The 15469-nt window shown below is 50.5% G+C and overlaps 1 protein-coding gene across 2 annotated transcripts in view; it reads right to left on the bottom strand.

Moving 5' to 3' along the window:
- The window catches only part of AASDH (aminoadipate-semialdehyde dehydrogenase), a 62503-nt gene that overhangs the window by 14525 nt on the left and 32509 nt on the right, over positions 1 to 15469 (bottom strand). For both annotated transcript variants that reach the window (XM_032956723.2, XM_032956722.2), the window contains exons 8-9: positions 3660 to 3832; positions 1746 to 1932 (exon numbers count right to left, since the gene is read on the bottom strand). In XM_032956723.2, coding sequence (XP_032812614.2) covers positions 1746 to 1932; positions 3660 to 3832 — 360 coding nt within the window. The remainder of the gene's footprint in view (positions 1 to 1745; positions 1933 to 3659; positions 3833 to 15469) is intronic.

Below are 15469 nucleotides of genomic sequence, written 5' to 3'. Positions count from 1 at the left end.
AATGTAATAAATAAGCCACATATCCAAAAGTCAAATGGAAGTGGTTTCGTGTAAGGTTGAAAAACAAGCGTTCGTCTAGAGAGGGGTGGGGAACCTTTTTTCTGCCAAGGGCCATTTGGATATTTATAACATGATTCGCGGGCCATACAAAATTATCAACTTAAAAATTAGCCTGTTATATTTAGTCGAACATTTCATTAACTCACCCCTAATGTGATGGCTGGAACTGCTTCTCTTTGGTGAGGCGTGTGATGTTAGCTGGTATTGATGATGTTGCTACTCGCAACTGCTTTCCCAGGTTTGTTCCTAGATTTATTGAAATTCGAGTCCCGCCTACGGTCGCCTTGGCAGGGCCAGACCAAATTATATTGTGGGCCTCATACGGCCCGCAGGCCGGACGTTCCCCACCCCTGGTCTAGAGTGTATGTAGCAGTGTGATTTATGGCAACGGATGAATAGTGTAATCTTCAATTCGTAGAATTTGAAATAAAATATATTTTCATTGTGTAGAACCAAAAACAACTATAATAATTGCAACGTGTCTAGTCCCATCTAAAATATATGAAAAACAATAAAATCCATCTTCTTGGTTCTTTCGGTAAAGTCACGTAGAATGAGAATAAAATAATAAAATAAAATAAGACAATAAAAATTCACACGACGTTTCGGCCACAACACAAGTAGCCTTCTTCAGGTGAAAGAACAGATCTGTCGGGACGACAGTGCTTCAATGAGCGGTGCTAAGATTCGCAGCGTCTTTTAAGCTCGGTGAGAGGCATAAAGACGCCTTGACAAAGGAGTTTACATATCAAAGCAGGATAATTTAGCATTGAAATAGCTGAGGGATTAGCTTGTGACAGAAATAGCTATGTTAAAGTCAAAGTTTACATATCAACAGAGGCATTTAGCACAAGGACGCTAAAGGTCTCCAACTACCCAACCATCATACAGTAAACCGATGTGAAAAACAAGTAAACACTACATCAATATAATAAATGTACTCAATATATTCCTCAATAAGCTGAGCCATTAATCACAAAGCAACTGGGTATACACTACCAAGCATAAAAGACGCTGCAAATCTTAGCAGCGCTCATTGAAGCACTGTCGTCCCGACAGATCTGTTCTATCACCTGAAGAAGGCTACTTGTGTTGTGGCCGAAACGTCGTGAGAATTTTTATTGTCTTATTTTATTTTATTATTTTATTCTCATTTTACGTGACTTTACCGAAAGAACCAAGAAGATGAATCCTTGCAGTCACGAAAGCTTTAAATCGAAAAATACAATGCATACTTGCCATATTTATATTATTTTTATTATGAAAACCAAATTGTATTATAATGGAGTCATTAGACTAAGAGGCAATGAGTTGGCAATTAGAAGCACATTGGGTGCAGTAGTTAAAACAGATTTAGATGATTTCACATTTCACTGTGGCTTCAACCATCCCTGTATCTCGCACAGCTGCAATCATCCATTCAGACTGCACATCTCAGACTCAGTCCCCAATGATTGGTCTTGAAACAAAGTTATCATGCTTAATGCAAGGCCGAAACTGCCTTGGGTGGTTCCTTTCAATAAAGCTGTTGACCTTTAGCAATCTGTTCTGCAACACGAGCGGGACATTACAAACACGCAGCGCTCACTCCCCGCGCGCACCCCTGATGGCTCGACTGCTGGATGGTCCCCAAACGGTGGTGGCTTTTCGTGATTGCGGCTGTGCTCCCCTGCCTGCAAATGCACCTGGCTCGCGGGGTGGAGGGGGCGAAGGGGATGGAGGGGGCAGAGTGCCACGTGTGCGAGAGCCATCCCGCTGTGACCCAGATCGGCTGCCGGGGGACATGGCTGGAACCACGAACAGCAACAGCAGCGTCTGCCCGGGTGTCATGACGGCCGCACATGTCTCCACTGCCGCCAGGCATTCGGCCGTCTGTGCACAAACACCCGCGCACACGCGCACGCATGCACACACATGAGCAGACAAACAAAAACAAATATCCTTCGTCCGCATCTGGAGGCGACTCGAGAAGCTTCCGAAGGCGGCCACGGGGGGAAAGGTCTCTGAAATTTCAAGCTTTTAAAATCAGGCCCAAAATAAAATAAAAAGTGCATTAAATGTATTTTGTCTGGTATTCAGTAAAAGGAGGAGAGTGTGATTGCCCCACATTACTTACCGCCCCCCCCCCTCTCCTCCCACCCTGCCACCTCCCCAACCTTGGATCTGCCATGCCATTGACTTCGTCTCATATGATCTGGGGGTAAATGCTGTTAGTGAGCACTTATTAAGGGAGTGAAGGGGCCAGCACCATGCCTGGCCACCTTTGTCTCCACGGTACTGATGTTCATCAAATGTAGCAAGTACTCATATGAAGCTGAATTCAGCCAGTGGAGGTCCAGAACAAGTCGAAATGCCACTTGTGATTTTATAGTGCAATTCCCAACAGCCACGCCATCACACCCCACATACTGTACGCACAAACACATTGATACAAAGTCGAAGAGCGGTATGCACAGGCAGACACGTGCAATCACCCGTACGCACAAACATAGCACAGCAGTAAATACAGGCTCACACATACTCGTAGATGCAGGCACATACACGGGCACATACAATGCAATTACACACACACTTGCATGCATGCCAGCTCCACGGATGTCTGTGACCATGACTACTGGACATTATTGCCCTGAGGCCCAGTTATGCATGGGCAGTTAGCAAAATCAAGTTTGTAAAGACAAGGTCAGGTTGAATTACAATTATTATAGCTTCTGCCCAGGCACTGATATAATAATATTAATAGTGATAAGCCAAAGTTATGGTGACGAATAGGACCAGGGCACGGGGTGCAAGCCAGCTGCAGCTCTTAAAGGTAATGTTAATTTAGACAAATGATACAAGTCCATAAAATGCTGTATGCCCTCTACATTTTAATTTGCAGGCAATTTGTGCGGCTAAGGGAAAAATTGCATAGGCATGCGGCTCGTGTTATACAAGCTCACAAAATATAAAATGTGTGTGCAATATATATAATATATCATTTTAGAATCAATGTCATTTTATACGATTAGGTCTGTAGTGAATTTTGTTGTACTTCAGTTATCTACCATACTAATGTTGGTGTCTGCAATGGTTCTATAACCTGTGAAGCCAAAGCTATGGAAGGAAATAATTCTCCTTGGCAAGTTTTCCACTTAAAAATTAAGATAGTTATTAATATTCATTATCTTTACAAATCCTCCACATTTGTGTTGCTGGAATAATGAAGGCAAGAGGACTAGGAGGAAGATAGTCTCAACACACGGACCCGTGTGAGAATTACCCTCGTATGTCTGTATCACGATTAACCTCAACCTCGTCTACAGCGATTCAGGATCATGATTCAAAGATTTTTTTTTATTGCATTGTGGTATATTGTGAATATAATGGCTTCTCGCAGCTGCAGAGGTCACTTATGAACCAAAACACATCGACTCTTACGCATGCAAATCAACGCATGTCCCTTGACGTTACGAGTCGATATGAAGCGGCGGATCGTTGATGTGCCGTTACACCCTATTGGATGGAAACAGCAGAATAAACATTGCCGCCAGGGTCTCGCATCAGGGAAGGGTCCCAATCGGATACTAGCCATTGACCCAGGCCAACGTGGCCCATACCTGCTGCAAGAGCAATGGGTCCAGCTGCTGGCCATGCCTCTTGACGAGTCCGTCCGAACGCCCCACGTAGTACACCAGGCGGCCGGCCACCCTGCCCACGTCTCCGGTGGCGCGCATGGTGCCAGGCACCAGCTCCGCCTCTCCGTCCAGCAGGCACGTCCGCCGCTCTCCACCTGGTCCCCATCGTTCATTTAGTCAGCATTGTAATTTATGAAAAAAAATGTTTATTAGTCATGGGGAAGAAGATGGCGGCCTTCTCGCGGTCTTCCCAGTTGCTTATGAAAACGCAGCAAATGTCATAATAACAGGTAACTGAGCAATGGTAATTGGTTAGAAAAAGCAACGGTCCCCAATGAGGGCCAAGGTAGCGTAAAGATCGATCGCACCATCACTGCGTATCATCCAGCGAAATGTGGAAGGGAATCTTGTGCATAATGCGACTACCTCGCCAAAGTGCCGAACACCACAATATGGATGCGAGTCGTAGTCTGTCTAGTTGAGGATAAAAGTCTTAGCCTGTGGATTTCAAGTAGTAATGTTCATCATCTCAACTGAAGTACAGAAAATATCCATTCTTATAGGACCAAAATTGACCATTATAAATATTCTGATTCTGATTATTGTTGGTATGAAGGGCGTACAATCTCTCGACCCCCCTCCTGCTCACAATTTTATCAGCTCAGTCAATCAGTTAACTTGGTAACCTTTTTATCAGCATACATAAACAATTCCCATGTTTGGTCCTGATTGCACTGCTGTTTCTGAGAACATTTTTATATTATCTTGGTCCGTGTCTTCCTTCAGGCTCGTCAATTTCATCTCATCACAGTCGGTAAACACTTTGGTCTTTTGTGGGCAGCCGTAGTCATCGTCAACGTTGGTGTTTTTCTTACACTCACTATTGATTCATATTTTTTTAATCCTCTTTGTTGACAGTTATCTTAATCACTAATTTTGACCACAAAATCAACACCTAGCTTTGACTACTTAAAAGGTGTGCATTGCATGTGTAGATGAGTAGTGGAGGATGTCATGTCACTCAGGGGGGTGAGAATGCATGACGTCAGGTTATGGTGATATATAAGGGGGAACCCGTTACGTAGAGGGGGTCGTCGCGAAGGGCCAGGAACGGAGAGAGTTAGGGATTCGGGATCCAGGGTAGGGGGAATTAGCGCCAGGCTAGGGTGACTACTTCACCCGGCCGACCGAGTTGGATGATCCCTCGGTCGGTGCTGGGGGAAGAACACGTATTGCCTGGGTGGAACTAGGGACCTCCCAGTACCTTTTCCCCTGGGGAGATATTAGGGTTGTCACCTGTTAGGCGTAAGCCTTTAATAAGTTACCGGCAGTAGCCCTTAATAAACCTTGGCATCCGCCCCTACTCAAGAACCGTGTCACAATGTCGTCTGTTGCACCTCAACAACTGGTGCCAGAAGTGATTTCGTTACGCACCGCAATGTCTAAATCTGGCACGCCTGGGCGACAGGGACGTCGGCGAGGAAGAGCTGGCGATGATCAAGGAGGCCGGGGCCCCGGTGATGTGCCCCGCGGAGACGGTCTGGACAGAGCCGGAGGAGGCGGCGGTCGGGGGAGCTGCCACGCCGCCGCCGGACAAGTGGCGCGCCATCGCGGCCAGGCTGGAGACGCTGCAGCTCACGATGGCGCAGCTCGCCGTCGCGTTGGCAGAGGTGGGGGACTGCATACACTCGGCGGGCGGTGATTTTCGCCGAAACCGCGGAATCGCCGACATCGCGGCTCCCGCCAAAAATAAAATTCCCGCCAACGCGCCGCCGGACGCGCCGCGGCAATCGGGCGCCATTTTCTACGCGCCGCCAGGGCCGGCCACCATTGTTGGTGCGACGCCAGGACCGGCCACCATTATTGCTGCGACACGGCCCATGGGCACCGCCGCTCCGGACATCGCCGGTGGCATGAACGCGGATGCGTTGCACGCCGCGGTGGCGGCGCTCGCCGCGGCCACGGCCGCGGATGCGCTTCCCGGGGGGACGTCCTCATCGGGTGCCGGGGCCACCGGGGCTCGGCAACCCGGTGTGGCCTTCGAGTCACCGGCGGGCGGCGCCACTGTTGAGTCCGGGCTGGGTACGGGATCGGCTCACCCGGGGCTGCGCCGGCTGCCCCCCGTCGCGCCGTTCGCCGCGAAGGGGGGCGACTGGATGGAATTTCAGGCGCATTTTGACGCCGCCTACCAGTCGGTGCGCTGGTCCACCGAGGAGGCGTTATGTGCGCTGCCTACGTGCCTCGACTCACGGGCACTGCAAGCATTCCTCACCATTCCACCGGCTGACAGGGTGACGCTGCAGTCAGACGACCATCATATGGCTGCAGTGTTTGAGCCACCATCTAGCGCATGGCTCAAATTTTCAGTGCGTCGCCAGGAAGAGGGGGAATCCCCCATGGCATTCTGCTCCGCCCTCCTGGCGCTGGCTCGGGCCGCGTACCCCGAACTGGCCCTCGAGAGGCTGTTGGTCCTCGCAGGGGAACTGGCCATTCCATTGGCCATTGCCGAGGAGTCAAGAATAACGCCGTTGGCCGTCGCGCAGAACATTCAAACGCATCTTGCGCTGCGACGACCACCCGCGGTGGCGGCGTGTGTGGGGGTTCCCGCGCCGGCTGCGGCGGCGACGCATCAGGGAGAGGGCAGCCTTGCGGCGGTGGCGACCTACGACCGCCGCGGGAGGGGAGCCGCCGATCGACGGTCGGAGAGGCGGTGGCGGACGGGTCCCTCTCGCCCGCAAACCGCGGGGCAGGTGTCCTGCTTCCGCTGTGGCCAGATGGGCCACTTTGAGCGGGGCTGCAACAATGCCCCTGCGCCTGGGTCTCCAGCGGCGGGGTCTCCGGGGCCGCAGGCAAGTCGCGACGCATCGATCGCACGGCCGCTCCCCTCACATCACGCATGTAGCCGGGTTAGGGTCCATCCTCAGGGGATCATCTCTAAGGGTTCGGGCTCGTGTTCCGCGCAATCGGTGGGGTGGCCCAGATAGACTCGCCAGTGGAAGGGCCTCGCGCATTGCGTGGTGGCTGCCGCTGCGGGGTCCTCGGCCGTTGTGGGGCACGTGCAGGGGGTGGAGGTGCGGATACTGGTGGACACGGGTGCGTCTGCTACCATGGTCTCGGAGGCCATTTTTCAGTTGCTGCCACGCAGCGTTGGGCCATTGCAGCCGGTTCGCGGGGCTTGCATAGCCGCCAACGGTGGCAGCCTCGGCATTTTGGGCCACGTCGTCGCGTCGGTGGCGATCGGTGAAATTGAAGTAATAGGGCCCATTTTGGTCTCCAGGACCTTGGCCGTGCCGTGCCTCCTGGGCACCGATTTTTTGGCTCGGATGCCCGTGCGCATCTTGGTCGACCAAGGGTGCGTGGAGATACCGTCGGGGTGGCGGTTGGAATTCCTGGGGTCTCCCTCGGTGTTGGGCCCTCTGGCCGCTAGTGTGCGGGCTTTGGCTACAATGTCTGTCACGGTTCCACCCGGGTCTCAAATCTTGCTACCCCTCAGGCTGCGCAAACCACTGAAATTGGAGTCCCCGGAGACAGGCATCCTCCTGTCTCCCTCAAAAAAATTTTCACGTTCTGACGGGTTGGTTGGCGCCTTGACGGCTGTATCGGTGGGCCAAAGCCCCTTTTTGCAGGTCCTGAATTCAGGGCCCTCGCTGATCGTCATCCCGGTGGGAGCGGTGTTAGCGCAAGCCACCCCGGGCCCGCCTCCCGGCGGCACTAGGCCACCGGGAGCGGTGGTGGCTGGCGTGCTGCGCAAAGGGGGGACCGACACATCATGGATTGATGCGTTGCGCAACGAGAATGTCTCGTTGTCCTCCGAGGAGGGCCAGCGGCTCCGCGAACTCATTGGCAGATTCACCAATGTGTTTAGTCAGAGAGAATTCGATTTGGGTCACACCACTCTCCTTGCACATCACATTGATACGGGTGATTTGGCCCCTATTCGCTTGAACTCACACCGCTTTAGCCCGGCGGAAAAAGATCATGTCCGCTCCGCAGTTGAGGACATGTTGGCAGCGGACATTATCTCTCCATCCACTAGCCCGTGGGGGGCCCCCATTGTGCTAGTCAAGAAATGGGACGGGAGTCTCCGTTTCTGCTTCGACTTCTGTAAATTAAACAAGATTTTGGTGGCCGATGCATATCCATTGCCTCGCATGGATGATACCCTCGACACATTCTCAGGTGCTGGTTCTTTTCGACCATAGATTTGCTCTCGGGATTTTGGCAATTGCCACTCGATGAGGTCTCTAGGCCCAAGACTGCATTCCGCACACCCCAGGGGCTGTTCCAATTCAATCGGCTTCCCATGGATCTCCATTCGGCCCCGGCCACCTTCCAGCGTCTCATGGAGATGGTTCTGGCGGGGCTGCAGTGGGAATCTTGCTTAATCTATTTGGACGACGTGATTGTTTTTGGACGTACATTTGACGAGCACTTGCATCGCCTTGAGGCGGTGTTCGTTAAGGTGCGGGCCGCGGGCTTGAAGTTCAAACCACAAAAATGCCACCTTTTGCAGCCATTGGTTAAATATTTGGGACATATTGTGAGTGCGTCAGGTGTTTCCACAAATCCGGAAAAGACAGCTTGTGTCCGGATGTGGTCGACTCCCACATCTGTAGCTGAGGTGCATAGTTTCGTTGGCTTCGCATCGTACTATCGTCGGTTCGTCCGTGATTTTGCGACTTTTGCGAAACCATTGCACGCGCTCTCCGCCAAGGGTACGACATTTCGCTGGGTGGTGGAGGAGGAAAACGCCTTTGTGGTGCGTCGCACGGCCCTGGCAGATGCGCCGCCCTTGGGGTATCCTGATTGCTCTAAACCAGGGGTGTCCAAACTTTTTTTCCTGGGGGCCACATACAGAAAAATAAACGAAGGACTGGGCCACTCACTTGACGTGAGGTATACTGCCTCACTTCTCATGCACTAATATTGGCAAAATCAATCAAATGCAGGTAAATTACGTTTGATAATTGAACATATTTGAAGAATAAAAGCCTCGATCATAGCTCCCCATAGTAGATTTTCATTTTATTTTTTACAAAAAGGTTGGCAGGTCATTATCTCATTGACAGCCTCAGATTGGTTCTTAGGGTGCTGATCCCCCTTCATTGTCCTGTATGAAGGGAGAGACAAGAAGAGAAATAGGGGATGTGGATATTTCAAGCTTATTACACAAATAAATTATTGGGCTTGTTAACACATCAACTAACGTTTGTTAAAAAATTGTCATAAACTTTAATGGACTGAATTTATTATGTAATTGGGCTTATTAACAAATGAAAACTGTGTATATTTGTAACTTACCTGTAATGGGAAGGATGTTGCGCTCACTGGGAGCAGTGATGCTGCGCTTTGGTCTGAAGGATACCTGGCAGGTCAGGAGTAAGTTTGGTGGTTGAGATGCGAAGGACGTCACGGAGATAGCTGGCGGTTGTTCTGGTTCTCAGTCTGGTTTTGTTCAGCGTTAACAGAGAGAATGTCTGCTCACAGATGTATGTTGAGCCGAACAGACTCATCATTCGTTTTGCGAGTCGTCTCATCAGAGGAAACTTTGCCTTTTCCAAGCTCCGGTAGAAGTCAGGTAGGGAGAGAAGCTGATGCTGATTCTTCAGAGAATCATCACACTGAATTTCGATCAGTTCTAATTGCAGACTCTCCTCCACTTCTTTTGCATCCATTGAAAACGGAGCCGCAAACAGTGTGATTTCCTTCTCAATGACAGAAAAAGCTTGGAAGCGCTGACTGAATTCTGTCATGAGAGATGTGATCACAGAGACATATTCTCACATTTTAGCAGAGAGCTTGGCATTTGGAAATGCGCATTTGATTTGGGTCAGCGTGGGGATGTGCGCTACATTGAAGTTGCGCAGTTGTGACTCGAAGAGACGGAGCTTTGCACGGAATGCTTTCATGTGCGCATACAGCTGTGGTACCAGCTGCTCTTTGCCTTGTAGTCTCTTGTTCAGGGTGTTGAGATGATCAGTGAGATCAACTAAAAAAGCCAGGTCTGCCAACCATAAAGGGTCACTGATCTCATGGAGAGGTCTGCCCTTTTCTTTCAAAAACTTGTCGATATTTGATCTCAGGGAATAAAACCACTGCAGCACGGAGCCGCGACTGAGCCAGCGCACTTCAGAATGGTAGAGTAGGTCCCCGTATTCAGCATCGACATCAGAGAGGAACGCTTGAAATTATCTGTGGTAAAGCCCTCGTGCCGGAATTACGTTGACAGTTTTCACAACTGTGTTCATCACATCGCCAAGCTGGATTATCTTGGCACAGAGGGCTTCTTGGTGGACGATACAGTGCATTTTGACAGCCTCACCTTCGCTCTCCCGCACCTTGATACTCACCATAGTGGCCACTCCTTTGCGCTCGCCTGCCATTGCTGGAGCCCCATCCATTGTAATTCCACACAGCTTGTCCCATTTAAGTCCAGCCTGATCAATTGCATCTGACACAGCTCCAAATATGTCCTTCCCAGTTGTTGTCCCCTTTAGACTCCAAAGATCGAGCAGTTCCTCCGTAATGCAAAAATTATCATCAACTCCCCGCAAAATTAACAGCTGTGCAGTGTCCGTGGCATCTGTGCTCTCATCACATGCAATCGCGTAAAAATCGAAAGCACAAGCTTTTTCTGACACTTGCTGTTTTAAGTTAGCCGACAAGTCTTCAATTCGCCGCACAACCGTATTTCTGGACATACTAACATCGTTGAAATCCTGCATTTTCTCCGGGCACATTATTCTCACGATTTTAGTGAGGCACTGTTTGATGAAGTCACCGTCTGAGAAAGGTTCCCGTTGTAGGGTAATGAGTTGAGCTACTTCATAACTGGCCATTGTTGCATTTTCTTGAGCTTTGTTAGTACGGAAAAACACCTGCTGCTGCGTTAGCAGGCTAGCTGCCATTTGCTTTGCCTTCTCTTTCCGCTCGACGACAGGTCTGATGTTTAGTTTAATAATGCCGTCGTACATTGTACTCTTTCATCACGGCAACACTCTCATTACAAATCAAAAACACACTTCCCCTTGGTTTCTATGAAAAAATATTCATTTTTCCACCGAGTCTGACGGGATGGTAGAGCGATTGCACCGCACGCTCACGTCCATGCTGTGTCATCATGTGAGCACGTCCCAATTGGACTGGGACCTGTTCATCCCGGGGGTGCTGGCTGCGTACAGGGTGGCTCCTCATGCCTCGATGGGGTTCTCCCCATTTTACCTCATGTATGGGAGAAAACCCGAACCCCCGATGCACGTCCAACTGGACCTCGGGCCTGCCAAAAAGGGTTCGCCTGCTCCCGTCCAGATGAGGATCACGCTCGATCTGCTGCGCGAGGCGCGGCAGGCGGCATTAGATAATTCGGCCAGCCGGAAGGCGGCCACCGAGCGCATGGCTGCACTGCCCTAAACTACATCACCCATGGCAGGGTCCTGTCGAGATCGTAGAGGACCACCGTCCGCAATGTGTCCGCATCCGGTGGGGCCGTCGTCATTGGATCGTGCACCCGTCGCGGCTCAAGTGGGTGGTGCCGCTGGGGCTCCCCGATTCATCCCCATTCCGGAGCGGTCGGCGATTGCTGCGTCCAACGAGCTGGGCCGTGGGGGTCGTGGTAATGCGAGCGATGCCCTGCCCTTGTGTATGCCCGCAGAGCCACCGACAGTGACGCCGCCAACAGCGGGCCGTCCAGTGAGTGTCCCGGCGGCGACCCTGCCTCCCTCCAGGCTACCGCCTGGTCTGGACACCGACACAGCAGGGGACAGTGGGTCGCCGTTAGAGGCGCCAGCAGAGCCCCTGCCGGTGGTGCCGCCGGCGACGCCTCAGTTCGGCCACGTGCCAGCGGGCTCGGCTTCGGCCGGAGCGCCGTCGCCTCAGGCGGCCGACGCCACACGGGGGAGCGGGCCGTCGGCAGGCACGCGCGCAAGGGGCGTGCGCATACGCTGACGGCCCGCGGGGTCGTCTACTTCGATCCCCTGCCTTGTCGCCACTTACATTGCCGGGTGGTGACTGTCCAGACTTATCTTATCCCGTGCTGCCCTAGTGTTGTGTTCTGCTAGCAGCCGGGGTTGTCTCTATACGCATGCGTCCCTGGGGTTCCTGGTCATGGTGGCTTCCCGCCGGATGGACTCCTCTCGCATAATTGTTGCAGCCGATTTGGCTGCTTTTTTTTCACGGGGGGGGGGGGGGGGTAATGTAGACGAGTAGTGGAGGACGTCATGTCACTAAGGCGGGTGAGAATGGATGACGTCAGGTTATGGTGATATATAAGGGGGAACCCATTAGGTAGAGGGGGTCATCGCGAAGGGCCAGGAACGGAGAGAGTTACGGAGTCGGGATCCAGGGTAGGGTGAATTAGCGCCAGGCTAGAGTGACTACTTCACCCGGCCGACCGAGTTGGATGATCCCTCGGTTGGTGCTGGGGGAAGAGCAAGTATAGCCTGGGTGGAGCTAGGGAACTGCCAGTACCCTTTACCCTGGGGAGATATTATGGTTGTCACCTGTTAGGCGTAAGCCTTTTATAAGTTACCGGCAGTAGCCCTTAATAAACCTTGGCATCCGCCCCTACTCAAGAACCGTGTCAGTGTCGTCTGTTGCACCTCAACACCTTTGTAGTGGCATAGAATAGTAGTGTAGCAGTATAGCGCTGGCTGCTGGCAGGGAAGGGGATATGTGGCTTACGGCAGCCCTGATGTCAGCAGGCCAGGTTATACACTAGAGGGGGATCAAGGAGAAAGGTCACAGAACAGGCACACCAAGAACCCGCTGGTAGGTTCTAGAAAGGGGGCGTGGCCGGGGGCGGAGCCAGGCATCGCTGACAGTATAAGGGCCCCTGTAGGGGACCTTGGGGCTGTTTTATGCTGAAGTCTTCGTCACCATTCTTCTCGTCGTCGTCGTCACCATTCTACTCGTCGTCTTCACCGTATGTCGTTTTCAAACTGAATGCAGTTTCCAGGCACTTGAAATGCAGTTGTTTAGAAGTGACACAGCAGCTCAGGGCACTAATGCTCATTTTAAATTCCTGATCCGGTGTAACTGAGACCCTGGGTTTGGATTTTTGTCAATTACCCGTGATATAAACCATGTTGACAAGTGTAATATGAGCTGGTATATGCTTGCATATTAATTAAAACTTGAAAAAAAATCATGAAACGACTGACTTTTCACAGAATGGCTTTGGTCTGTGAACTTAAATCAAATCATAATTATAATCACTTGGCAGTCTCCTTTAAAATGTCATCAAGGACAAGGTCAGGAGACACCTTTTAGGATTCACTGAAAGCACCTTACATGCACGCATGCATTTTTGTACTTTACAAGTGGAGTGGGTACAGAGGGAGAGCGAGGCTTCTTGGAGGCAACACGTTTTATTATAAGAACATCTGCTAACACAAGGGGTAGCTGCCACTTTCACCAGGTAACTGTGGAAGTAATCCCTCCGGACTAACTAGCCCTAACGCGACTTGGGAGGGGAAGCCATCAAGCCAGACTCCGACTCGAGTCTTGGTCTTGACCCCGGAGCTTCCTCTTTAGGAGGACGTCTTCATGTCTACAGACTAACAACAACCGCCGGACCCGTTCAGGGGTCCGGCTTATATCCCTAGTCCCGGGGCTTCCTCCGCCCATAGGCACGCCTCCCTTCTCGACCTTTCCAGAGGCCCCTGGAACCGGTTCCGGGGTCCCCCAGCCCCCCTTCTTTGGGGGCCCCACCCCCGGTACCTCCGGCCACTAGCCCTCCGGGTTCATCCGGAGTGCCATGGCCCCGTCACCCCTGCACCGCTCCCGGCGCTCTCGCCCCCTAGCCTCCAAGGGCTGACACTGCACATGGAGTGCACGTTGCACAACTGCCGTGCTGTTGGTGGTTTGAGCAGCATGTCCCGTGCTTCACACATGGGCCGGCCTAACGTGGCATGCAGTGGCATCCCCCGGTGCCACTGCACAAGTATTAATAATTAGGTGAGAAACCTGAAGTCTCGTTTGCAAAAAAGGGCTTGGAGTATCAACTAAAAAAAGTATGGAGCAAAATATTAATTGTAAAATAGAAACAATTCTACGTGAGAAACAAATATCTTAACAAAATAAAGAAAACAGCATGAGTAAGAACAAGCATGACTCATTGTTAAAGTAGGGTTCCTTCTCCATTGTTTCCTGATGAACACTGTGCTCCAATTACCAGTGAGGGAACTCGCACTTGATCGCTTTGACTTCAATATTTAAATGTTATCCCATCATTTTAATGAAAGACCCAAAAAAGTGATTGATTTTTACGTTTTTTACCTTATTTTCCAAATGAAACCTGCTGCAACAATGCATTGTTCATTTGATCATTCATAATAATGCACCTTGTACAGGATAACCACTAATACAGTGCCATATATCACAGTTGTCCCACTGGGACCCAGAGGAAGGTGGCACTTTTTTTTGTGTGTAATTAGTTTGTTGCCATTCCCCCCCCCCCCCCCCCCCCCCCCCCCCCCGCACCTCCCATTCGCACGGTTGGATACATACAGTGCAAAATAAGTTCAACATACAAGGACTCCTCTACTTACGAACATTCGAATCACAAACTTTCAGAGATACAAACAAACCTATCCATATCCAGTTCGGATCAAGAGTCGTAAGTTCAACCAACGCACAATAGATGGTGGTGGCAGCATCTACACCTGCAAAACATGAAGAACCAGTGGCATCTACATCTACAGGATATTGTACAATTTTTAAAGCCATGTTTAGTGTACATGCCGTACAACATGTTTGGAATCGACAGGAGTAAAGTGGGACTTACGAAAAAACCGACTTACAACAGACCTCTGGAACCTAACTCGTTTGTAAGTAGAGGAGTCCCTGTACATACACACATCAGCATGTGAGTCTGCAATGGTGGGCCACTGTCACATGGTGCTTGCCGGCGAGCGCTGCTCGTTTGTGTAAAGCCACGAAGGGGATTGACTCTTAGGAAATAAACTGATGATGCATCCAATCAGGCTGGGGGATGATTACATCTTAACAATGCTCACCTGATTGGGAGGAGAGGGCATTCGGTACCCTGGGTGTGCCTGGGGTAATTGGCTCAGCTGCTGCTGCTCTATAAGAGGGCCTATAGAGAAGCAAGATAGTTGATGGGAGGAAGATATGGCTGTGGATAACATAAACTGAATGATGATGATTTTGCTAATGTTCGCTGATGGTGCTAGAAACATATTTTTTCAGTGATTAATCATCAGCCATGATCTATCCCCTGCTGGATGATGGCCTCCCCAAGCTTTTGCCAACACACACCATCCTCGAAGCTGCGTTCCCTCCTTTGGCTACAACTTTGAGCGTAAGTCTCCACTACCGGCTATCATTGATGCTCGCTTTATTTTCTTAACATTGATGCTCACTTAATTTTAACAAATGATGTCTAAAACTTCTAGAATCCATGTGCTCCTCTTTCTGTCGGAAGTAATCCAAGCACGCACCTCCCCATGCATCTTTAAGAACTTCAGTGGTCACACGTAATTTACACTGATTAAAATCGTTATTCTTTAGGCGTAAAGGTGTAGCTTTTCAATACAAAATTCTGGTTTATAAAAACACTCTAAATCTACTCTCACCGGTGTCGATTTTATACCCTCACTTTGAGCTGCTTTCAGTAAACTGTCGCAGGTATAAATACTCTGTTTCCAACTGTGTCCCTCTATTTAAAGCTTTCGTGACTGCAAGGATTCATCTTCTTTGGTTCTTTCGGTAAAGTCACGTAGAATGAGAATAAAATAATAAATTGATAAAATAAAACAATATTCTCACGACGT

The sequence above is a fragment of the Petromyzon marinus genome, chromosome 18 (assembly GCF_048934315.1).
Source record: "Petromyzon marinus isolate PM22_M1 ecotype Great Lakes invasive population chromosome 18, UKy_Petmar_22M1.pri1.0, whole genome shotgun sequence".
NCBI classification, from domain to species: Eukaryota; Metazoa; Chordata; class Hyperoartia; order Petromyzontiformes; family Petromyzontidae; genus Petromyzon; species Petromyzon marinus.
The sequence above is the reverse complement of the archived record's forward strand: the minus strand, read 5'-3'. Positions and strand labels throughout refer to the sequence as shown.